General features: G+C 39.4%; 1 protein-coding gene across 8 annotated transcripts in view; it reads left to right on the top strand.

Annotated features, from left to right (window-relative positions):
- Positions 1-12,203, top strand: part of cadpsa (Ca2+-dependent activator protein for secretion a) — a 327,287-nt gene extending 315,084 nt beyond the window's left edge. For all 8 annotated transcript variants that reach the window (XM_077529642.1, XM_077529640.1, XM_077529641.1 and 5 more), the window contains 2 exons: positions 6,510-6,614; positions 9,178-12,203. In XM_077529642.1, the coding sequence (XP_077385768.1) occupies positions 6,510-6,614; positions 9,178-9,351 (279 nt within the window). In that variant the 3' untranslated portion in view covers positions 9,352-12,203. The remainder of the gene's footprint in view (positions 1-6,509; positions 6,615-9,177) is intronic.
- Positions 12,204-27,122: the final 14,919 nt, after the last annotated feature.

Genomic DNA, 27,122 nt, shown 5'->3' on the forward strand with positions numbered 1-27,122 from the left:
CAGATGACAGTCACAACTCGTGCGCTGCCGGAACAGAAGCGGAGGACGGCCGCAGGATGTGCGCCGACTGAACAGTAACATAGGGAGGCCGCAGGACGTGTGCCACCGAATCAAGACCAAAGGACAGCTGCAACTTGTGTGTTGCCAGAACAGAAATACAGGACGGCCACTAGACATCCATCCATCCATCCATCCATCCATCCATCCATCCATCCATCCATCCATCCATCCATCTACTAGCGCTTATCCGAGGTCGGGTCGCGGGGGCAGCAGCTTTAGGAGTGAAGCCCAGACCTCCCTCTCCCCAGCCACTTCAACCAGCTCCGCCGGCGGGATCCCAAGGCGTTCCCAGGCCAGCCGAGAGACATAGTCTCTCCAGCGTGTCCTGGGTCGACCCCGGGGCCTCCCGCCGGTGGGACATGCCCGGAACACCTCTCCAGGGAGGCGTCCAGGATTCCATGTCCCAAGAGCCAGCTTCTTTAGCCGGGGGTCGGTCCGCCAAGGTTTCCTCCCTTGGCTGCCACGCAGCCTACACTGCACCCGACCACTTTGGCCCCTCCCACCGGTGGTGAGCCCGTGGGAAGCCACTAGACGTGAAAACAATAATCAATAATACTGAGCATTATGCTAAATGAAGTTGCCGTGTTAAACATACGGCTCGCTGGCCGAATGGCGGTTCTGTATGGCCTGCGGGATAAATCTGCATTTTAAAAAAATAAAAAAAATAAAAGGTTTACTGTTTACTGTTATTTTACTGTTTACTGTTATTTTCTTTCAAAATCTGCAGTTCCGCTATTGTCCGCTAGGGGGTGCGCAATCTATCTTCACCCGGAGCCAAGAAGCCAGGAGGCTACGGTGAGAGCCAGCTACGTAATTGCTAGCCAAATTGCAATAGCATTAAAGCTGTAGAGTAACGGAGAGTTTGTCAACAACTGCATGCTGAAGGCTGCTGAAATTGTGTATCCTGAAAAGTGACAAGCTTTTGCTAATATTAGCTTGGCGAGAAATACCGTAGCAGAACTACCGGCAGATTTGGACCACCAACTGAAACGCAAAGTGGAGTCATTTCTGTTGTTTTCTGTTGCGATTGATGAGAGTACTGATATTGCAGACATGGCTCAACTGGCAACATTCATTCATGGAGTTGACAAGACCGTCACAGAGGACTTTCTCGAGCTGGTGCCTATGACCGACACCACAACAGCTAGGAGATTTTCCTCTCCGTAGTTGGAGTGCTGGACAGAGGCGGGACGGATTGCTCATGCGCCATAAGGCTAGTTACTGGTGGTCCGCCGTCAATGATCGGTAAAAAGACAGGTGTTGTGACAAAGTTCAGAGTGAAACTGAAAGTGCAAGCCGCAAATGGAGGGGGTGATTTTTGGACATTTTCATTGTATTTTGCATCAGGAGACATTATGCTGCAAATTGTTAAAAATGGATCATGTCATGGAGGTGGTTTTGCAAACTGTAAATTTCAACCGAGCCAGAAGTCTTAAGCATCGTCAGTTTGACAGCCATCTCAGTGACTGCAGCATTACCCATGGTGTGCCATACCACACGGAAGTACGATGGTTAAGCACAGCTGCTGTGCTCAAGCGCTTCTTTGATTTACGTGACAAAATCGGACATTTCATGGAGAAAAAAAGGTAAACCTGTTAACGAATTACAGTGCCACTATAGGTTCAGAACCTTGCGTTTATGGTTGACATCACAGAGTGCTTGAATAATCTTAACAAAATGTTTGCAAGGACACAAAAAAAATTTAACAGTATTGTGACAACATACATGCATTCAAGTTGAAACTGAGTTTATGGGAGACACAGATGACAATTAGTGATCCTGTTCATTTTCCCTGTCTAAAAGATATGTGTACAGCAAGCGTTTAATTCTGATGTGAAACGATACGAAGACAAGATTGCAGGGTTGTTGATAGAGTGGGAGAGTGAGAGATCTTAATCATGCCTTTAACGAACCCGAGACAGAGGTCGCAGTTTTTCACTCATCATTCACAGTCAGAGCTTCTGATTTGCCTATTGATATGCAACTTGAAATCATTCATTTGCAGTGTAATGTAGAATTGAAGGACAAATTTACCTCTGTGGGTTTGGACACATTTTATAAATACCTCCTACCAGGCGATCCTACATTGACAGCACTGGCTGCAAAAATGTTGTCCATGTTTTGGACTACTATACCTTTTGTGAGCAAGTTTTCTCACTAATGAGCATTAATAGAACAAAGTTGCACTCAAGTTCCAAGTTCCACAAAGCTGTGACTAAATGTTTTGCAACGTTGTTAACTTTGATCAGTTTTTATGCATAACTGATCCGAGGTCAGCGAAGACGCTACTGGTGAAAGAGAAGAATTGCGCTTGCCTTGGCTGTTCGCCTGGCGGGGTAGGCCTGCTGGTGGCGTCTGGGAATCGACTCACCAGTTCCAAATGACTGGGACTAGCTGCAATCTACACACGGACATTCAAGATGAACTGAGTGAGCAGTGTTTGGGATAGTTGGGATGGATAACGATAAAAATCAATGACTATTCTAAATAATGTATGTGACTGATGCGTTATAGTAATGGGTCGATGGGGACGGGTCTCGAATAAGCTTTGGCTTCTACCCGTCACCCCTTCTTTCAGATTCAATGTTGCAAATGAGTGATGTGATTGATGTAAGCTGTAATGTGTCCAAAAGGAAAAAAATGAATAAACCAAACCAAATCTTGTGCACCTCTGGTATACCCCATAATTTTGTGTTGGTCATCTTTGTAGAAGAAATTCCGTCATCACAAAGACTGGATATTGGAAATCAAAGCAAGGCATTGCTTGTTTTGCTAGTTTTGAAGGCTACATTGGAAAACCTCTTGCCACATACTGTATTGCGCAAAGCAGGGTCATGACAATCACCTGTAAATGCAGCTGATACCTAATGTCCCGTGTGTTGATACCGGTCAGCCGCCCAGTGGTAAAAAATAAAAAGAGATTGATTCCAAAATAGGAACATTTTATTACCAACACTTAATAACTTGCAAAACTCCTGTAAAATTAATCAAAGTCTTGCCCTGTTGCTATCTAGACATTGATGGCATTTCCTGGATCATCAATCGCTGTTATAATTTTCTTCAAATGAGGAGAACACTCACATTGGCCCTAAAAAGATCTGAAAGTTGATGAAAATCACAGGCATTCTGGGTCGATAAGATATCCTCGAGAGACCTCCCAAATGCCATGGCAGCAAGAAAACTTGTGACATAACTGTCAAGCCTCTTTTGACATAAATGAGGGGGAGTAAAGCAGAAGAGCACACAAAATGGCTGCTGTGAAAAATGGCTGTAGAAGGGAGCTGCGTGGCACTGTGTCTAAAAAGTCTAAAGAACAACAAGAAGTGAAGAAAGAGTGGATGATGCAAAGAGGGAGAGCAGCCAGTCACTCCAAGCCTGGCCTCTCAGTGGGGGGTTATGCTTGGGGCGAGATCACAGGCCTGCTGCCACGTTGAAGCCTTCACAGGCACACAGCGACAGATAGGATGCTGCTGGCACCAGGTCGCCGCTCTGATTCACCCGTCGTACTGCGTGGCCGCAGCCATCTCCTCCTCACCCGTGTCCCGCTCGCTGACCCGAATGCTTCGTCTTCAGCTGTCGTGGCTGCGATTGTGGTGTGCTTTTGAGCTTGTTGTGTTATTGGTCGGGCAAAAGTGTTTAAGAATTCGATTGCACTCTGATGATGGTTGGTGCTGTTTTACACACCAACACCTGCGCAGGGCTCTTTCAAAAGTGCTCCTTTTTGAAAGTGGATTTTTAATAAATTATACGTAGTGGTATATAGCTGAATTTATTTCAGCAATTGGATTACAAAAAGTAAAATGTGTGATGTGAGGTGCGATGATTACAGCTTGTGAAAACCCAAAATTCACCATTTCAATAAATTTCAATATGACATCAAGCCATCAAAATGATTTTAATTTTAGAAATTAAATAGTAGTATGCAGACCTGAAAAGTACCGTAGTTTCCTATTTGTTTAACTCTTTGAACATTTAATAACGATTAGTAAAATCAAGATGTATGCTGCTATAAATGTTAAATGACGTCAACTACATTTTGTTTTGATTTGGGTTTTTTTTTTTTTTTGGGGGGGGGGGGGGGTTAATCAATGGAAAGTGCAACATCTAAGTGCAGCACTTTCTGGTCAATGGGTTGTGGAATCAAAAACACCAACTAACTATGGCCAGCAGATGGCAGCATTGTATCTCTTCAATGGGCGCCCAGTGTATGGAATTACAGTGATACATGACGGAATCTGTTGAAATTGAACATTTTCAATGATGACGAGAATGATCAAAGCCTTTGTCACATTAAATCTAATTCACAAAGCATCACGAAACAAAAAATATTAGTTCAAAGTCACTGTTGTGGAGAAAATGTATATTTTCACAAAAATCTTGTTTTCTCCTTATCGTTTCAATTTTTGCTTAATGTCACTCAAATGACCTATTTTCAAGTTGTGATTACTAAAGAACTGAATAAGGGAGAAACTACTTACTTTACTTTGTTTTTCTAATGAAAGAATGGAATGTGATCTTTCATTTGGTACCCACATTTCATATGTAGTAAAAGCACAGAATATTCTGTTTTCCTTGAAAGATGAGTTAAAATGCTCAAAATCAGCTGCCACTGTGTTTTTTGTTTTTTGTTTTTTTGATAACGTGTGGCAGTAAAAGAGTTAATGACGCTCTATAATGTGTGAACTTTTTTATGATATTCTAATTTATTGAGGTGCATTTGTAGGTGTTGCTTATTCTGTAGTCTCATTCAGCATATACTGGTGTGGTGTTCAGCAATTAATCATGACAGTGGTGTCCCCCTTTTTTTGAAAAGGCAACGTTTTGTAGTGGTCCAAGTCCAACTGTTGCAATCAGAAAAACTTTCACAATTGCACACATGTAGGTAAAGTTTGAAGTTAATTAATTAATTGGTAACGTTGAGGGATAATTTGAAGTGAGTTGTTCATTATTGTGAAAGCTAACCTAAAGCCAACCCCTGCCTAAAGCTTGGTTTATGTGTGACGCGTCTGCGAGGTCCGCATGGCTCCACGCCACGAAATGACATTCCAAGTTCAACAGCCACACGCTTCCATTTGGCATTTGCATTGCCTACATTTTATGCACCGCGCACCTACAAGAATTTGTAAGCTACCTGGACGGTCCACGCGGGGAAACATGGCGGACGAACGCTGTCGGAAAACAAAAGTGTTTTTTTTACTTACAGATTATTTGTTTTCATTCGTTTTGTTAAACATATGTATAATGTTCACGCCAAACTTTTGATGTTGATAGTTTATTGAACAAAATATGTATAAAATTGTTTTCTACTACTACTGTATTGTGGTGAAGTGTTGTTCAAATACCGTAGACGCTTTTCACTGCCTCCTATATCACTCACAGCGGAGGCAAGCCAAATTAGTTTCACAAAACTCAAACATTTGGGGAGTTTGATCTTCAACTTCACTCTGTTGGCATCTGAGTGGTTGGCTTACAAAACTTACTTTTCCAACCCAAATTATTTACAAAATCCAGGCCTTTCAGATGATCTTGATAATTGACATCAGAGATTAAAATATCAGCTGCAGTGGGAGATTTTCAGAAACTACAACTTAGCATCTGCCGCCCCAATTCTTCCAAGTCATCTCTAGACATGCATCCATTCTTCTGTGACCCTGACAGTTGAAGTCAGTCGCCTTCTATTAGTATCAGCCTGTGCTCATTATTATCCATCAATTAGACTTGACAACAGCCAGGCCCCACAGAGAAACATCTGAAAGCTTTGGGCTCCCGTACACAATGTGCCTCAAAGATATTAGATGCAAGATGCTGGTCTAAATTGAGCAGTGACGGAATGCCAAGGTTAAAATGAGCACCTGTAGAAATGAGACAGGCCGGTAAGTTATGTTGGCATATGATCTTTTAGGATCTATCTCACGGACAAAACCTCCTTTTACAGTTCCTAGTTTTGTTAAACAGAAAAAAAATGTAAATACCTTTTTTGTTTAGTCAAAAAAAACAAAACAATTTTAACAGTCACCACAAACATATCTTTTAATCCTTGCTTTAATTAGCATACTAGGAACCTGCTTGCTACAGAACAGAAACTACAGTCAATGCTACTTGCAACACCAAAACGACACTACAAGATGTTTCATGGACTTCGACAAGTGCCTATAGGTCTGTCACTACAACACATTCTCACAACATTCTGATAAATGCCAAGAGGATCGTTCGCAGTCATTCCTCTTTATTAGGATCCTATTAAGTGATGCCGCATTGTCAGCTGCTTCTTCCTGGAGTAAACACTTAAATAGCCCACTGTGCCGATGGGGCTGTTTGAGAGGAAGAGAAACCATTTTTTCTAAATAAGGATCCTATGCAAAATTGGATGTGTGTTGTTTGAACTGGATCAGATTGTCAGTGCCTTCCTGCTTGTCCGTCACTCATCCACATGTACTCTTCTCTCTCAGCAATGGTACACCAGCACAATGAACCTCATCGGAACATGGCTTACTGACCGCATGGACCTGCAACTGCATGTCTATCAGCTGAAGATTCTCATCAGAATTGTTAAGGTGACAACCTCATTTTACATTTAAAATGCATTTAATGTCTGTGTGTATGTGGCTTTTTTTCTAGGGGTGTTCAATGCACTTTTTTTTACAGACCGACACGAGTACGAGTACTCGGTTCTTGAGTAGTCACTGTGACAGATATCAAATACTGATACCACTAGTACATAAAATCCCCCCCCCCAAAAAAAAAAATAAAAAAATAAATTTAAAGCAGGACCTATATCCCAATATAGCATTTTTCCTTCATATTACATGAAATTAATGGCAAATTTCCATTCTCCAACATCCAATGATCCATCAGGATCATTACCAGGCTTCTGCAGAGCTTGTTGACAAACTGATTTTATGAATCAGCTGTGTTGGACGACAGAAAACATCCCATAACAAATGAATGTAGAGAGCTTGATTTTCGCCAAGCGTTTTCGTTCAAAGGTGGGAAATATGTCAAGTGTCACAAAAAAAAACTTCCCGAGTAGGACACTACAATACTGCGAATCATTGAAATCAGTTGTTTAGAGTCGCTAGCTACAATAAAGTGGAGTTTGTTGGGGGAAATGGGGAAATGGAAATGGAAGCCTAAGGTATGTTGTTTTTGGTTGAAACAGTATGTCGATCACTACTTTCATGGTGTAAATTGTCATTCATTAAATCGTTTGTGTCGTCTTGCTGCATATCGAAGTCTTCGAGCTATCTTAGCTTGCTAGCTTGCTAACAAACAAACCGCACGTCGTTTACTACACATTCCTCAGCAGAAATCAAGCCCGAGTTAAAGTGTCAATTGTAATAATCATGTTAAATCGTTAACTTTTTGTTCAAAATGACTTGAATACTTGTGCAAAAAAAGTACGAGTGTTTCACTAAAGATAATATGGCTCATTCATCACATCTGCCTCAATTTTACAATCAGAGGTTAATGGTATTAACGAACACCTCTATATGAAAAAGAGAAAAACTACCTGATAAAAAAAATGATCTGAGCATATCCTCGTACGTTTTTGGGTGCAAAGCAGTGGCGTCGTAGTTTTGCTCGCACTCGCGCTAGCCATCATGCTCGTCTTTCACTCCTCAATGTCTTCCGTCTGGTTTAGAATCACTGCCGGCAGCCGAAAGAATTATCTCATCTCTGTTTGAGCTATTAGAGCATCCGTCGGCCGCGCACAAATTCACCGTAGCATTGTTAGCTGATTTATCAACTGTTTGACCTATTTTCTAGCTCACAACTGATTGTTTTCTAATTCACTTGCATTCACGTGGTGACCCCCACCACTAGGGGCGCACTTCAACGTGACGTCACACTGGAAGGGTCTATATTCATATAATGATTAAATCTGACCTTTGACACAATGGCAGTGTATTTTTTTTAAATGAAATATTAGGTGTTGCTGGTTAGTTTTCTAACGCGGAAGTAAAACGCCCGGTTCAGTAAAACCCCACCTCTCTCCGCGTGATTGCAACACCCCCAGCGAGCCGACTGCAGTCTGCTGATCTGCGTTTAAGCACTCCTCTGAATGCAAGCCATCAATTATTCAATAAACATTTGAAACAAAATGGCTCCTTGTCGCAAGAAATTGTGGAGGAAGAGGGAAGGATAAGGGAGTGGGGGTAGCCTGACCTGATCTCAAACCGGGGACTTTCTGCTTACACAGCAAGCGCACTAACCACAATACTGTTCTTACAGTTCAGCTCAATAGTGCAAAAATTTTACTTGTAGTTTACACGAGTGTCACCCAGAACCTTTGTGGGATTTTGTCATTGCACTTTGGCAGTGCAAATGTGAATGATAATTGATTGCTTTTGAATTCATTTGGACAAAATCTTTACTATGAAGGATACTTTTGTCACTATCCCATGGAGGTCTCAGAGAAAGTGGGTGTGTGTTTAGTCCACAGAGTGCGGGGGTGGGTCCACTCCTTATGATGTCATAAAGCGAGCATTCGCTCATTTTCTCCGGTTGAGAGGGGCTGGCGCTTGGAGAGCAGAATGACCATTTCTCATATAGGGCCGAATGGAGAAAAACACCACTTCCGTCATGTTTTTATGAGGAATTAGCATTTTAGCATGGCTAAAAGCTCAAAAAAGTTAAACTGAACCCTTGTATAATCAAGCACCATGATGACGGAGGAATTTTATACATTGTAGTGTTTTACATTTTGTGGGATGTTCAACTAGTGATAGGAAATTGAAGCTTCATGAAGCTTCATGAAGCATTCACAATTTTTTTTTTAATGTTAGAGATGGTGCTCTTGATTTAAAGATAAAGGCTAGTGCAATGGAAATTGATTACATTTCGATGAGTCAAAAAGCATCACAAGTAGGTAAATAGTAGGTAAGTAGTTTTTTTTATTTAACCTTTATTTAACCAGGTAAAAAAATGTGAAAACTAATTCTCATTTACAAACATGACCTGGACTTCATGAAGCTTTGTTTATCACTATGTTCACACAACTTTAAACTTTAGGATACATCTTTAAATCAATCTTTACACTAACGTTAAATCATTTATAAATGTTAAGTACTGTCTAAAATGTCTAACACTGTTTCTGATTTGTTTTATGACCTTTAGAAAAAGTACCGTGACTTCCGCCTTCAAGGGGTCCTGGACTCCACGTTAAACAGTAAAATGTATGAGACTGTTCGAAATCGTCTGACCTTAGAAGAAGCCACGGCCTCAGTGAGGGAAGGAGGGATGCAAGGCATTTCCATGAAGGACAGTGACGAAGAGAGCAGCGATAATTAAATGAAAACGACAACGAGAACGTCAAAGCGGTTCAGCAATATGCTGCCTAAGAACACTCACAGCCTTCCGGAGGCCAAAACACACTGGCCCAACAATTGGCCATCACCTGCTTTGTGAGGTTTTTGTTCTTTGTTCATGTAAGAGTTTGTTTGTCAGAATTACCACAAAGAAAATGGATCTTGTGTCTGAAACATTGGCAAGATGTCAAGTTCTTGTGTAGGCTTGAGATTGAATTCACCACAACATCAAAATATTAAGTAACAAAACAGTCATGAAGGAAAAAAATAGTAGTAAAATGGACACTGTAAACAGCACAAGTTAATTCAATACAAGACGAGTGGATAAGGAAGGCTATGTGATGTTCTGGTGTATTGAAGTATTGTGTCAGTGTCAAACATCACAACTATTATTAAATTGTCACTGATGAATTGTTATCGCTTCACTGAAAATGGCACTTGTAAAAAATAAAAAAAAAAAGTGTGGTGGTAAATCATTTAACATCAAGTTTTTAGAAAATATTTGAATATTTTGTTTAGTTCTTGCTTTGTGTACTTAACCTTCCAAATGTTCTGCTCCAATATGTTATATTTTCTTTTCTCCCAATACTGACGTATGTACGGCTATACTGATTGAGCAGCGAAGGTAGCTACTGCATGTTGTATTCTTTTAAGTGGCAAGTGAGAATTATGCCACTTGTCTTTTTGTTGTGAGAAATCCACGTCATTTATCACCCCCAAAAGAACGCTGTATTGTTTAATGTATTTAATGCTGTTGGTCATTTTATCAAAACATACCAAAATGCCTTCAGTGCTGACACAAGACTCATTATGTTTTCTCTTAAGCTTCCTCTTCGATCAGCCTGTCTCTGAGGTTCCAGTTTGTACCGCATAGGTACAGCAACAAACACACAATACTGTATGTTAGACTGTTCTCTATAATAACTTCCACGACCGGCCTCTTTGTCCTGGTTCTCCATAGGTAGAACAGAATAACTGCGAAACATGCTGCAAAAATATATGAATCAAAGACACGCTGTGTTTCATTACAGTGACTGCATGTGAGATCTCAAAATCTTTAGATGGTGGATGAGAGAGGCGGCAGTGTGCCCAGGTTTGGGAAAAGCATTTGACTGCATTTACTTGATTGACCACAGAAAAAAAAAGAACAATGAATTATTCAGCTATACTTAATATTCCAATGCATATTATAGCCGAGGTTTGCAGATGTAGCTCACATAACTGATGTTGTCTTGTTTTGTTTAGACCACAAAATACCAAACACTTCCAGTGAAGTTGTGATGTTGGCTAAAGCGTAAATAACGTAAAAAACAATACAATGATTTGCAAATACAAAAAATATTAACTCATTTTGAATTTGACGCCTGAAAATTGTTCTAAAAAAAAAAAAAAAAAAAGGTGAACTCTGGGCGTGTTTACCATTATGTTTACATCACCTTTCCTTTGAACTCATTCACTCCCAGCCATTTTCACGGAAGCAACCCCCTTTGCTCCAGGCTGTTTTACTGGATTTTGACTGATTTTGCAAGGACGGCCCACAAAATATTGTCTTCTATTGCTATAAAAAACGTGGAACCTACTAAAAAAAAAGATTAGATCCTCTTCTTCCATCAGGAAAAAAGTATATTTGTAACTGTTCTATTTTGACGACTTTTGAACTTTGCACCCCCCAAAAATTTATGTGCTAAAATAACCATTTTGGCAATAGCAGGTAATATAAATAGCATCAACTTTTACATTTGTTCCATTTATGAATGAAAACATTTTCGTAAATGGAAGCACATTCATCCATCCATCCATCCATTTTCTTGACCGCTCATTCCTCACAAGGGTCGCGGGGGCTGCTGGCGCCTATCTCAGCTGGCTCTGGGCAGTAGGCGGGGGACACCCTGGACTGGTTGCCAACCAATCGCAGGGCACACAGAGACGAACAACCGTCCACACTCACACGCACACCTAGGGACAATTCGGAGCGCCCAATTAACCTGCCATGCATGTCTTTGGAATGTGGGAGGAGACCGGAGTACCCGGAGAAGACCCACGCGGGCACGGGGAGAACATGCAAACTCCACCCAGGAAGGTCCGAGCCTGGACTCGAACCGGAGACCTCAGAACTGGGAAGCGGACGTGCTAACCACTCGACTACCGTGCCGCCCGAAGCACATTCATATGCTATTAAAATTAGTACTGTACATTCTGGGAGAGATATTATTGATAGATTATTTAAATAAGATAAATATAAAGCTTGTTTGTGGTGTTTTAATTCAAACTTTAATCAGTTTGTGTACTTGCCGCAAGCTGTTTGATAAGAAAGGTTTGTGCATTGCCATGTTTTATAAGTCAGGTTCTTCTTAGTGCCGAAATCAACACAAACCATCTGCTTTTGGACTCTCGCTAAAACCACTCTCATGCTCCTCTCATTTGTTAAATATGTTAGTATAGTAAGTTCAATTTGGTTTTATGACACTTTTTTTTATTTGTTTCCATGTGTTTAATTTCAATTCAAATTGTTTTTTACTACTCCTGTATCATTTCAGTTAGTTTGTTTTACATGTTTTACATCACAACCTTTTTTTTTTTTTTTTTATGCACCCTTCTTTTCGAAATGGATGGGCAGTTTTTCAAATGGATAATGGGAAGTGGTGTCTTTCTGTATTTTACTTCTGTGAGCATTATTTTCCTGTAAAAGTGCTGCATGTATGTTCGGTATTCCCGTTTCCAAATGTTCTTGCTCCATTGTGTGAAGTTACTAGTTTGGGTTTGTTCCACTTCTGACACCAGGCAGAATGCATCAATTATCAAGAGCATTTGAATAAAGGTGAATTGCCAACAGAATTTGTTGCCTCTGTCGTCTGTTGTTTTTAAGTGCGTGCGCAGAATGGATTTAAATATTGTGTAACTGTTGTTTGATTGCAATTGTATTTTATTACAAGAAGCACTTTGCATGCAGTGGCAGTTGGCTGCAAAAATACATATGGTAATGCGCCACACTGGCCTCTGCCCCACCCTCGAGCATCATTTCTTAAGAAAGAAAAATCAGAGATTAACGTGGATTAAAGCATCATCTTGAGAGTTGATATTACTGTCCAGAAGGAGATTGAAAGAATTGCCAGAGCTCAAATGACCAAAATCAAATCAAGGGCCAAAAGATGGAAGCTAAAACCAAAGGCAAGGGGATTAGTTATAATATAGTCCCAAATTAAAAGAAGAAAGGATGCTTTAAATGATTTTTCTTGTGGGGGTCAGGGGACAATAATCTCCCTACATCTAGACAAGACAAAAACAACATTTTGGATCTTGAAATACATAAAATACAAAATATGAATAATTGACTTACTCATTGATTATGCCAATAAATTTGCGTCAAAAAGGGACATATACTGTATGTCCTCCACAGTATTTGTCACTTGAATGTATAAGCAATAATTCAAAACAATGGGAGTGATTCACCATTTATAAGAATTGGACATTGTTGAACATTGTTCTTAGAAAGGTTCATAAGAAAATAAGTTTATATGGGCCTTACAAAAGTTGTTGATCTTAGAGTCAGAAAAATGATTAATATATAATATTTCATATTATTAGTTAGACATTTTCAAATGTGTTAAACCTTTTCATAGGTTTTACAAAATGCAGCACATCATATTGACCCATATACAGTACATGATGTACAAAAGAAATCTCGCACTAACTGTTGAAATGGCAATTGTTTTTTTCTTCAATTCTGACAGTTTTAAATTTGTGTCAGAATTGCAGAAATGTGTGTCTGTTGAACATTACACCAAACTACATCATCTGATCTAATCTGTGTCTCCAAAGGTGTCAATTGAAAGCAAGCAAAATATGTTGTGTGTTCCTGACAAAACCATAGTTTTTTTTGTTTGTTTGTTTGTTTGTTTGTTTGTTTGTTTGTTTGTTTGTTTGTTTGTTTGTTTGTTTGTTTGTTTGTTCTTTCCAGAAATGAATTGTACAGACATTCTTGCATGATGAAAAGTAAAACAAAGACAGGAAGGGGTCCTTTCAGCTAATGTGTCACATGCTTTGGACCCTGTGTGATTTTTCCATATATTTTGCCAACGATGATAATGAACAGTGAGCATCTAATCAGTGGCGAGCACGACTGCGGAATACTATTCATTTAATATCCCGTGCATGAATATCCGACATGATTGGGCAATTGTGAGTGAGAGATGACACCAGGGTGGATTAATGGGCCCAGAGATTTATGACAGCACAAGCTGAGCTGCTTTCCTGTTTAAATTCCAATCATGCGGAGAAATGGAAAATGGTAACGTTATCAAAATGGAAGGATCTCCAACTGACCAGCATAGTGGCAAGTCTGACAGGCTGCTGGTGTAACTCTGGAGTCCCGCTGTAATATGGATGTGCAAACAAGCCGTTGTAGCAAATTGACATCTTCAAGCAGACAAACTAATGACAACAGACAAATGAAAAGAGCCCACGTGCAGAGTATCCAACTGCTAAATAAACCGGTTTGAGATTTGTTCTTAGATATGTATTTCATTTCGAACGATTTTCACAGTGTCCTTTAAGGTAAACGGCAACCTACCAGCAGTGCCGCGCGGGATGAGGATGAGGTTATTTTTATAAAGCTGTTTTTGCGTGCCAGAAGTGTCAAAATTGACAACCATTTGAGAGGGCAGGTAGATGTCAGATCCTTTTAATAAAAGCAGCGCGCAAAGCCTCTTATGTTTCTATGCACCAAAACCTTTCATAATGGCCTTAAGGGCGGAAAACAAGTCCACTGATTAATTTTAGATCTTTTCCATGAAAAGAGTAGCTTATAGTTTAAAGCAATCGCGCACAATATTCGGACAAGACAGAAGAGCAGATTGGGTCATACCTCAAGGGATGAATAACAGTACTGTTTGTCCCTTTTCATGGACCTTTACAGTAAAATCCCATACGGGGATCAACATTATGGCCGCTGTTATTATTCGATGGATGTCAAAGGTTAATCCCCCTCTCCTGCTGGCACATTTCATTGTGCGCACCTCTCCTTCTTCCACATCTACAATATCCTACTTGGGTTGTTTAAAAAAATAACTAATTAGCTTTTTTGGCTTTTTTTTATGCCACTTTCTTTGAACAAAAAAATCCACTGAATTGGTTTAATGCAGCGGTGTCCAAACTATGGTCCGGGGGCCATTTGTGGTCCGCCGTCCATTTTTCAGTGGCCTGCGGCATATGCTAAAAATGGCATTTGACTCAGTTCAAATAAATCAACAAAAACAAAAATGATTGGTGATGTTCAAAGTAAGAAGGGAGGGTGTCGAAAAACACAGGTGCCATTCAAGGTTATTTTAGTTAACGAAAACTAACGCAATAACAAAAACTAAAAATCAATAAACAATTTTGTTAACGAAATAAAATAAAAACGAAAATGCTTTTATAAAAACGAAAACTAACAAACTCCATTTTATGTTTCCAAAACTAACTAAAACTAACTATAATTATAGCAAACGTCCTTCGTTTTAGTCTTCGGTAATTAATTTAATGCATAAGCCATTTGGGATGATTTCAAATGTGATTTTTAAGAGATTTATTTTGATAAAAACCAGAATAATGATGATTGAAAGTATGTCACACAGAAGTGACACCATCTAGTAGCAGCCAATAGAAAAGCACCTTCAGATGACGTTGCTCCCATGGTGTTTTTTTTTAAATATTGCGCACAAGTAATACACATAAAAAAATAATAACAATAATAAATAAATAAATAAATAAAACTAATACTGAAACTAACTAACAGAACCACCCTGAAAACTAATGAAAACTAACTAACTAAATGAAAAAATCAAAACAAAATAAAAACTAAAATAAAAAAATTAAAAACTATAATAACCCTACTGCCATATTACAAATACATTGGTTTATATACTGTAGCATTTTTCTAAATATGCAAAAGCACAAATAAATGATTTGTACAATTTTTAGGACTAAACACAATTTCTCTTTGTAACATTATGTGGCCCTTGCGGCCCTCTGATTTTCTGTATGTGGCCCTCAATTGAAAAAGTTTGGACACCCCTGGTTTAATGGTTTGTATGTCTGTACCCAACAACTGCCCAGAGGCTCTTGTCTTCACATGACTCACTGTAGAGCCAGAAGCTTTTGGGACACACACACACACACTCTTACACGCACACGCGCACATGCACCCACATACGTTATGATGGATTATGACCACACATGGAAGAAAGTGATTTGCTTCCATTCATTCCTTCACTCATGCAGACAACAAACCAAGCATGTCATGGTCATGAACATTCAACAAAGTGGCTCCTGGCATGCATATTTTATTTCAAAATATTATTCATGGGTAACTGTAATAAATGGTAAACCCTGATAAAGCTACCTACTTTTATTTAGCTTTGAGAATATTTTCATTTTCTATCCAAAATAATCCTCAAGTTAGTGCATCAGAAATAATAAAGATACTGTAACTCACTATTACCTGGAAAATGAGCTTCAAAACGTTCTGCAGTAAAGGTTAACACACCCCTGTCCAAATGTAATGTATTTGTGATACAAAAAAACGAGAACAAGAGATATTGTTTCAAAGTGTTTTCTATAAGACCTCCAAACATGCACAACAGCTTTGTAGTTTGTTTTCCCTCGCACAGAAGCATCTGCTCATCGGGCCTGCACCCATGAGGCACAGCTGGGCACAACCCAAAGAGGGAAGTGGGACCCCCTTCACATGCTCTCACCACCTTATGGAGGGGCCAACGTTTTGTTTTTTATTTTTTATTATTTTTCCTTTCGGACACATTATGACAATAGGTTACATCGATCACATCATTTGCAACATTAACATCCGAAAGAAGGGCTGATGGTTAGAAGCCACGGCTTATGAGTAACTCGTCCCCATCGATTCTTACTATCAATCAATCATCCAGCCATCCATTTTCTTGACCGCTTATTCCTCACAAGGATCGCGGGGGGTGCTGGCGCCTATCTCAGCTGGCTCTGGGCAGTAGGCGGGGGACACCCTGGACTGGTTGCCAGCCAATCGCAGGGCACACAGAGACGAACAACCATCCACACCCGCAAGCACACCTAGGGACAATTCGGAGTGCCCAATTAAATCAATCAAACTTTATTTATATAGCACCTTTCATACATTCAAAATGCAACTCAAAGTGCTGAACGTCCATAATACAATAAAAAGTAAAAAAATAAAAAAATAAATAAATTAAAAAAGAGAAAAAGCCACCCCTGCCCTCCACATCCCCATGATCGTACCCACAGACACACCCAAAACACAACAGACATACGAAAACCACAACATGGCGGGGCACAGAAGTACCCTGTAAGAAAGGCACCCAGGAGGAGTTCGTCCACAGTGAAAGGGATGAAGACCAGCCATCCCTCTCAGTGTGGAGACTCCCCCATGAGGAAACATTGGAGCTAAAAATTTAATAACTACCAAATAAAAACATTTAAACACTAAAAGAAAACAGTTAAAAAATAAAAATAAAAACAAAGCTACAAAACAATATAGATTAAAATAGTTAAATAAATAAATGGGGATAAAAAGAAAAGAGATCAATCAAATGCCAAACTAAAAAAGTGAGTCTTAAGCCTCTCTCTTCTCTGCAGACCTGATGCCCTCCGGCAAACTATTCCATAGGTGAGGACCATAGTGGCTAAAGGCAGCTTCATGTGTCTTAGTCCTCACCTTAGGAACAGTTAAAAGGCCACTGCCAGAAGACCTCAGGAGCCGCGAGGGGTTATAGGGTAAAAGCAAGTCAGATAAATAAGATGGGCCAAGACCGTTAAGACATTTAAAAACTAATAAAAGTACTAAACGCATCAGCAATATATATACGTTGATTTTAAGAGTCATTGAATCATATTGTTATCCATCAATTCCCAGATTTATGTCTGCACACTCCTCGCTCAGTTCATCATGAGTGAATGTCCGTGCGTAAGGGTGTGTGTCATGGCCTGCGCGAGAGTTCATGACCTGATATGTGCCTGTGAGAGTTCATGACCTGTTTATGTGCCTGCTATGCATCGGTACTGGTGTAACAAGTGTCTGTTATATATATATACAGTGATACCTCGGCTCACGAACTTAATTGGTTCCCAGAGAGTGTGTGTAAGCCTAAAAGTTCTTCTTCCGAACATTTTTTTCCCATAAGAAACCATTAAAATGAGAATAATCCGTTCCCAGGTCCCTATAAAACATAATTTTCTACTAAGTAAGCCTTAAAAGCTTCAAAGCTTCAAGGACGCATCTGTTGAGGAAGGACGCATCTGTACTTGCTCCTGCACTCGCTCGTGAATCTAACTACTTGTTGATTTTTGCATTGGGATTTGTAACTACATTGTTGCAGAATGCCTGGCGGAAAAAGAGCCGACGAGATTGAGGAGATAAAATCTTCTCTTAAAAAACTCAGTGGAATGGTTGCCGAATTACTTGAAATGAAGAAGAGCATTGAGCCACTTCTTCAGGAAATACAGCAATTGAAGAAAGAGACGCAGGAAAAAGATCGACGCATTGTTGCCTTGGAACAAAAAGGCGGGGGACACCCTGGACTGGTTGCCAGCCAATCGCAGGACACACAGAGACAAACAACCATCCACACTCACAAGCATACCTAGGGACAATTCGGAGCACCCAATTAACCTGCCGTGCATGTCTTTGGAATGTGGGAGGAGACCAGAGTACCCGGAGAAGACCCACGCGGACACGGGGAGAACATGCAAACTCCACCCAGGAAGGCCGGAGCCTGGTCTCGAACACCGAGTCCTCAGAACTGGGAGGCGGACGTGCTAACCACTGGACCACCGTGCCGCCCCCATATCGAGGTAAGCTGCCACTTTATTATCAAGCAGTGTCGACGATGGGTACACCAGGGCCAAACATTATAATGGGTTGAATTTATTCTTATATACATATTCAACATTCAAGCTACTACTTTGAAAGTGTCTTATGTTTGCTGGCTTGGTACCTAAGCAAAAAAAAAAAAAAAAGTCATGTTTTGCTCAGAAGTAATATAGGCTGTGATTCAACAGCGCAAGTTACATTTGAAATTGCACCTGAGCAACATGTGAACTTCTTATTGTATATTTTGAATTTATATTATTGCTATACACAGTATTTGTAACACTAATTTCTCACGGCAAGTTTTGTCATCTATCATCTGTGACCCTCACACATTCACACAGTCAATTTGGATGCACACTTACCTTCCAATAAAGGTTAGTGTTGATACGCCTTTCAAGTTTTTTTTTTTTTTTGCACCATTACAATATTCTAGGTCATCATTTAGTCATATCTTGCACTCTATGAACACAAACTAGTGCTCAGTTGTACAGATGGCTCTTTAATCTATTTTTGTTGTAGTCCTACTAAGTTAACATAATTATTGCCTTTAGAAAAATGTTTTTGGGGGTGGTGGGGTAGTGTACATTAGGCCTCTGTGATGCGGCCCAAGCTTTTGTCCTGGAAGCAGTGCTTCTCAATTATTTTCCGTTGCACCCACCAAGGAAAAAGAAAACATTTTTGCGCACAACTCCCAACTCAACGCCGCAACTGTAAATAGGATAATTCGTCTATAATTTGATTTTCTTCATTCTGTGCTACTGCGGAACACTTTGTTACTGAGCGGGTCGCGGGCATCACATTTCTGTAGGTGCACATTTGGATTACCGTAACTCTGGCACTGTTGGTGCTATCTGAAAAATTCCAACGGTTTTTGAAAGCTGCGACCTTAGATCCGAGATCAAACCTAAGATTGACACAGGTAGCGCTTTTCACACCCGAATTAAGTGCTTGGTTGATCGAGTCCACTTTTCACAGATGTCTGGCTTGAAGCGGAGAATATAGAGTGACCAGACGTCCCATTTTCAGTCCTGGTTTTGGGCCTTGAGTCCAGCATCCCAGTGGATTTCGCCAGCCTCATTGTTTTCTTCTGCTAGTACGCCGGTCCTTTCCATTTTTTCCATGTGTATGTCAATCACACAGTTGTCATCACAATTCATACAATAAACCCATTAAACTGTTAAATTCCTTCCTATTTACTTCCAACTTCACGTTTGTGTTCTCACTTGCATCCGCATCTAATTGGTAGGACCTGCGATTAACCTTCAAAATAAAAGTGCCCCACAAAATTAGAAAGTTGCTCCACAAATGAAGTCATTAATTCTCAAAACTGATCCGCAAAGAAAAAAACAAACCAATGTCATGCAAACGAAGTTGTGGGGTGCTGCCCCCTGTGCCAATAGCGCAATGGCTTCTGCTATGTGATGTACTAATATCTGAGCGTAGTATCAAATGTAAGACTAGTATGTAGAAAGAGAGTCAAATCTCTTGCTACTCACACATTCTGCTCTCATTTCCTCAGGTTTAACGTCAGTGAAAGTTGTCACCATGGGTGCAACGTGTGAGGACAACTGTCTGTGATTTCCTGTGATGAGATGTGTGGGCCACAGTTTGGTGCATTATCAGCTTGATATTTATTCATCAGTATCCAACAGCAGTTATTAAAAAGACAGCCATTTGAATTGACTTCATTAAAACGTGTACATCCTTACTCTTCTTCTAATTGAAAATTCCTCACACTCCAAATCTGCTGGATAAGCGCTCTCTCGCCATTGTAGAATAAAGTGGTAGAGAAAATGCATGGACGGATGAACGCTGTTGGATGGGTTTGAAAAGATATTCAACAGTTTTGGGATCACAGTTTGTGGTACAGTGTTCCCTCATTTACCGCTGGGGTTAGGTTCCAAAAAATATACGCATGAAATGAAATCCGCGAAGACGCTAGCTTTATGTTTTATATTTACTATAAATGTTTTAAGGCTCTGAAACCCCTCACCACACAGTTTATACACTTTTCTCGTCGAGGCATTTACTTTTTCTCACGTCTCTCTTGTTTACACATTCTCAATGTTCAAACTTTCATAAATTTTATATAATAGGTACATTACTGTGAAAACAATATATATATATGCAGAATTGTACACAAAAAAATCTGCAACACAGCGAGACCGTGACAACTGAACTGCATTATAGTGAGGGAACACTTCATGGCGGAAACTATTCATATAGGCAATTGTAAACATTTAGTGAGGTGTCAATTCGTCAAGGTTTTCCACTGTTCTTCATCCACATCCCCATTAAATAGCTGGATTACTGGTGTGGATTACAGATACATTTCAAAAATTGTTATATAAGCGCAAAAGATGCCCACCCCACCACATAAAATCTATTTTGTCCATTTTACGCAAGTTGTTCCACAAATTAATATCTCCATCTATACCAGTGGTGTCAAACATACGGCCCGCGGGCCAGATCAGGCCCGCAAAGGGGTTTAATCCGGCCCGCGAGATGACTTTGTAAAGTAAAAAAAAAAAAAGAAAAATCGCAATGTCAGACCAATTAATCAGCCAGCCACAATCAAATATATAAATTTGTAATTTTACAAGCAGCCCACAGATGAGTAACTTGTACACGGAAGCGCCCTGGAAATTATTATTTTACACACAACTTAAAGTTATGGTTTGTTTAAAAAAATAAAAATAAAAATAAAAAGGTTTTTTTTTTAAATCATAGACCAACATAAACGTGTTAAATACGACACAAATTCAATTACTGGTAACACAAATACATATGACAAGGATTAACATCCTTATAACTTCATTAACTGTGCCACACAATGCATTCTGGGAACTATATATATGCAAAACAGGTAGATTTAACATGTCCGGAACTCATACAGGCAAGGTGTGGCCGCTTTCATTTGCATTTGTGTTATTTTTTTAAACAATAGATTACAGTTGAGCTCCGTAATTTAGGACTGGCTCAAAAATCTAAAAAAAAATCTTCGTATAATTGACGGCAATTGTTATTAAGTTATATATCTTACCGATATATATCTTATCTTACCGATTCGGCCCACTTTGTAATATAGTTTCTTCCATGCGACCCCTGAGCCAATACGAGTTTAACATCCCTGAGTTATACCATAAATCACAGGCACATATACAGTAGACAAACATAGACAAACAACCATTCGGCCTCAGGTTCATGCCTAAGGACAATTTGTTTATGGAATGTGGGCATGTGGAGTCCGGAATAAACAACTAACCTCACAACTGTGGATGTGCTAACTCCTCATTCATTCACCTGAAATAGTTCTTGTTTCAACTTATTAAATAGCTAGCTTATTACTAATGTACATTGTACGTAAGTCATCTGTATCTAATTTGAAATTGGACTTTATTTATTTATTCATTCTTTTTTTTTTTTTTTTTTTTTACCATTTTGTCATGGCTCAGCTTACAAACATCACTTGCGAATGTCACTTGACCATCTTTAGACCAGCGGGGGAGCATAGAACATTATTGTAAAGAACATTTTTCACGAGACTTCCCATTTAAAACTCATTCACTGCCAGTCATTATAGAAAATTTTTACATTTCCAATACTCACGTGATATTCCATTCAATAATTATATATAAACCGAATCTACCAAATAGCAGAATAGACTCCCTACTTTTTGTCCCGTCCCGTTCTTTTATAATTGACAGCAGAAAAATGTAGGTTTGCCAAAATACAGCCATTTCTCCCATGGACTCTGAAACTGTGTTTATTTCCTATAAAATGGGGCAATGATGTCATCTACCGGTGGTTGGGCATCAGTAAAGTTGTTTCCAAGTTTGATATTTACAGTGGAGCATGCTCAGATTCGCCCCCATTTAGCACCGCTCTAAAAAATACAATTGACAAGTATACTTGTCAAAGGCAGTGAATGACTTAAATTAAAGTTGAGTGGGGCTAAATGAAGCAAACCCCGTATGATTTATTTGTAGATGTGCTGGCTGATCATCTGTCCCACAATGAAGGGGAATACTCATAGTTTGTAGTTTGAAATGCATCTTTTGTGACACCAGTCCAGGCATGAATGAGAGAGGTGGAGGTGGGAAAATGAGACTACGGGGAAAACAGAGAGCAAGGGTACTTACTTAACATACTGGGTTAACATTGAGTGTGAAAAGAGCTGGAAACATGTAAGTTAAAATGGGTGGAGGAGATGTCAGGTGTGTTATGTGACTGAAAAGTCTCCGCCAGCGTCGAGAAAAATGGCAATATGGCAGTGATGAGGCTTGCTATGGGTTGCAGTGGCACTGAAGAGCGCACAGGAGGCGGAGAAAGCTGGTAGAGATGAAGTTGAGTTTCTCTTCGGGGTGACCAGTTTGAATAGGATTAAAAATGATCTCGTCAGAGGGACAGCAAAGGCTAGATGTTTAGTGGATAACGTCTGAAAGACCAGACTTTGTTGGTTTGGACACATTCAAAAGGAGAGATGTTGGGTACAGTAGTAGGGTGATGAGATCGAAGGAGATTTAAGAAGAGGACGATCTAAGAGACATCCAGTTGGTATTAGGGAGAGAATGACGATAAAGGAGACCTTCATACAGTATTTGAAGTGTGATTTAAAGAGACAGTATGTGGAATTTAATGCCATCTAGTGGTGAATTAATCATTAAATTTAAAAACCCACTATTAATTTCAATATTATGCCAAAAAAAAATATATGTTCTATCACATCAATGAGCTTCTTTTTTTTTTTTTGTATATGATCATAGGTCATTATAATCATTGCTCATTATATTACAGTACATAGGTCACAAGGCACCATAAAGGAGGCCAGACCCGTCTGCAAAAGAAATTACATTTGTATATTTATTTTTTTACACTAATGTTCTTCAGGCTGAATAGTGGCGCTGTGCCTACTGCAAAAGTGCTCAGAAATATTTTCTGTCACTTAACTCTTTGGCCGCCAAAAACATTTAATAACGATTAGTAAAATCACCATGTATGCTGCCAGACCCGTCACCAGAGCCCGGGCTTAAGGGGGGCACTTGAAATGCATGGGCGCGCCCAATTATTATGAATACCATACTGACAGCATTAACTTGCCCAATATATTTGGATGAATTTATGTAGCACTGTCGTGCATCTATCCATTGAATGGCACCCGCTGACAGTATTATCATAGACCGCATTTACAGTACACACACATAAAGTAGACTGCAGGGGCGCCGTGAGTACGTTGACGCCGCAGCCATATTGGATGAGGCAAAGTGAAGCTATTTGTAAAGATGCCTCCTTCTGTTTCTCCTTGGAGATGTATCATCAAGCCACAACTCATTGGATTAATAAGGAATTATTATTACCTTTGATTATATTATCCCATTCAAAGTCAATCTTACTATTTTTGCCGATGTAATGGCAAATACAATTGCCGCATCCAATAGGGCGGATGTGCTGACATATTGCTTCGAACGGACCACCTGTTTGAACGGTGTCTGCAGCAGAATTAAAAAGAAAAAAGGAAAGCAAAATCCTACCTCATTGTAGATGCCCAAATGATATGTGGGTCCCGTAGTTTTTTTTTTTTTCCAAGTGACTCTTTAGTTGCCGACACGAAAGTAGTTTGTATTATGTCCCTCCTCACTTGTCTTGTGCGCCAGCGTCCTCAGAAACTTGCAGCTTCACTTGTACAACATGTACATGACTCTTGCATTGCACTCCAACATTGACATATTTGTCGCGTATGCGTATAAGTCAGCGTATGGCATACCTAGCATTATTTTCAGTAAGACTGTGATGGCTGTTGCAGATAAGACTATAAGGCTATCAATGAAACAAAACCATACCACTATTTCTTCATATTGTGACATCTTGCAAGAATGCCGCCAGAAAACGTTACTTGGAAATGTCACCCTTTTTAGTTGTCTTGTACAAACGGCCACCGCTGGCCGTAGCCGACGCCAAAAACAAGAACAATTCGGCGAGCGGCGAGCATTAGAAGCAATGAACTGAAGCAGCCAACACAAACGCAGCCAACACAAACGTAACATACCGCAAGACCTGTGTTGCGTTTACGACACTCGGATATAAGAGTACTAAACTAAATGAATGGAAAAATATAATAAGAAAAAAAAGGAGAACCATTTTAGAGAGCCATGCCTCAAATGGGTGGGCACAATCATCTTGGTGGGCGGGCACGGACTCCTATGGCCCGCCCATGGTGACGGGTGTGTATGCTGTGTTTACTATAAATGGCAGTGCAACGTCTAAGTGCCTGGTCATTGGGTTGTGGAATCAAAAACAGCCACCAACTATGGCCAGCAGATGGAAGCATTGTATCTCTTTTCAGTGGGCTGATGAAATCTGAAGAAATGGAAAGTTTTCAAGGATGACGTGAAGAATCAAAGCCTTTGTCACATTAAATCTAATTCACAGAGCGTTACAAAACAAAACAATATTCGTGTTAAAGTTAGCATTTTGGAGAAAATGTATCTTTTCACAAAAAGCTTGTTTTCTCCTTATGTGGTACCCACACTGTAAATGTAGTAAAAGCACACAATATTCGGTTTAAATGAGTTAAAATGCTTGAAATTGTCTGGCTTTTTTTTTTTTTTTTTTTTTTTGATAACGTGTGGCAGTCAAAGAGTTAAAAGCGGAAGTTCATTCTGAAAACTAAAAGACACGGAAAAAATTGTGTAGTTCTGTTTGCGTTTATTCAACTCAAAAGTTAATTTGCAACAAAACAGCTCACCACTTCTGTAAACAACTATGTCCGAATGAATGCCTCTGTGAGCCAGCCCCTTCTATCTGGGACTGGCTAGCAGTCGCCTTCATTTGCTTTTTGGATTTAGGGCTGTACGATATGGACAAAAATTCAAATCTCGATATTTTTGCCCGACATCTCTATTCTTTGGTCTTTGACTCAGCATGAGACTTCGCAACATTTCAGTGCTTTATGGTGCCTTCTGTATTTTGTGTTATTTTATTGAAACTTGTTTTATTTGCTTATTCACATCCCCACGGCTTGTTATTAATTTTGTAATATTAATTTTATTTCCTTGTATACTTACCTACCTATATTTATTATAATAAATTTTATGTTGTGTTATTTTCTTTCACTTGTCTCTACTACAAGACTGATTTCTATTCTTTTGTATTCTACTTTGTACGCAGCAATGACTGTTTTAATATGCTTTATGAATAAAGTTGAGTTGAGATTTGTCGACAATATACAATAACGATATATGGGATCAGTGAAAACAAAACAAAATATCAATCCAAAATGATGTGTAAAGTGCTTTTTTTTATTAGAACTTAGTAATGTTGTCAACATTAAAAAGATAGAAGCTAGATTGCTCACTCCAAATAATAATGAGTAGTACAGTAGTTGGTGGTAAGCTTTCAAAATGTGGTTTCTCTGAGGCAGCATATTGCTTTATTGCATATTACATTAAAATTGTTGCATTTGCTTAGTTAACCACTTGATGGCACTAAATCTTACACACCGTCTCTTTAAAGAGGAAGTCAACTTTAATCATTTTCTGACAATATGTTATAGATGACCTCACTAGTCATATATAATACTGATTATTATAACATTTGTAGAATATGAGATGCAGCAAAATCCATTTTGCCACTTGCTGTCAACTGAAGATGACATCACGGTGGCCTATGACTACGACCAATCAGAGCTCACCTGTTTTCTGAACCTGAGCTGTGTGTTACCTGAGACCTGAGCAACTGTGATGTCATTTTCACTCGACAGCAAGTGGCAAGTGGCTTCTGATATTGATAAAATAAAAAATAAAAAATAACTGCTGCATTTTGCTGCTTAACTCATATTCCACAAACACAATATAAACCAGAATACCTTATTTAGACTCGTGGGGCTGCATAGAACATATCGTCAAGATGTTTTTTTTTTCTTGTGGAGTGGGGGTAGACTTCCCCTTTAAAACCATTAGTGATTCAGTCATTTTTAACATCAGTTTAGGTCACACATTTCATACAGTTTGATTGCTTGTTTACATTTTTTATCTGCTTAAAGGGATACTTCACTTATTTAGCCCATTATAGCAAGAAAAAGTTAATATTTTGTCTATAATTAATTTGATACTTTCATTATTTTTCACGTACAATTAAGTACCTTTAGAAACACATTGCAACCAGCCCAGGGTGTCCCCCGCCTACTGCCCAGAGCCAGTTGAGATAGGCGCCATCATCACCCGCGACCCTTGAGAGGAATAAGCGGTCAAGAAAATGGATGGATGGATGGACAGAAACACATTTTGCAACTTGCTGTCGACTGAAAATGACATCACAAAGGCTCAGGTAACCAATCACAGCCCACCTGTTTCCTAGGTTTTGTCATGTGACATAAACAAGCTGAGCTGTGATTGGTTACCTGAGCCCTTGTGATGTCATTTTGAGTTGCAAAATGTGTTTTAAAGGTACTAATTGTACATGGAAAATAATATCAAATTTATTATTGGCAAAATATAATGTTTGACTGCCAAAAATGGCTAAGTAAAGTATCTCTTTAATGTTATTGTGAAGCGCACAAAAAGTAACCAAATCAATTGCTTAGGTCGTCTATGCAAAATGTGTGTGCTTAATACCACGTCATAAATAGTGATAAGAGATTATGCTAGGCAAATTGCATGGTCTCTGCATGCCTGCAGGCAAAAATCGTGGGTCCTCTTGAATCAATGCTTGAGCTAATTGCTGCTTGAGTTGAATAGAGGGGCCTGAGTTAAAGCAATAGGATCAATGTTGATTGTGTGGATGAACTGCCAGTTGTGCCTGAATAAACTTAAATTAGAGCATTTTTGCTGCATTTACATATGAGAAGCACGCAGACAGCAGGCACTAATTCTTTCATGCTGAGATGGAGGTGTAGA

This window comes from Festucalex cinctus, chromosome 8 (genome assembly GCF_051991245.1).
Source record: "Festucalex cinctus isolate MCC-2025b chromosome 8, RoL_Fcin_1.0, whole genome shotgun sequence".
In the NCBI taxonomy this organism is placed as follows: domain Eukaryota; kingdom Metazoa; phylum Chordata; class Actinopteri; order Syngnathiformes; family Syngnathidae; genus Festucalex; species Festucalex cinctus.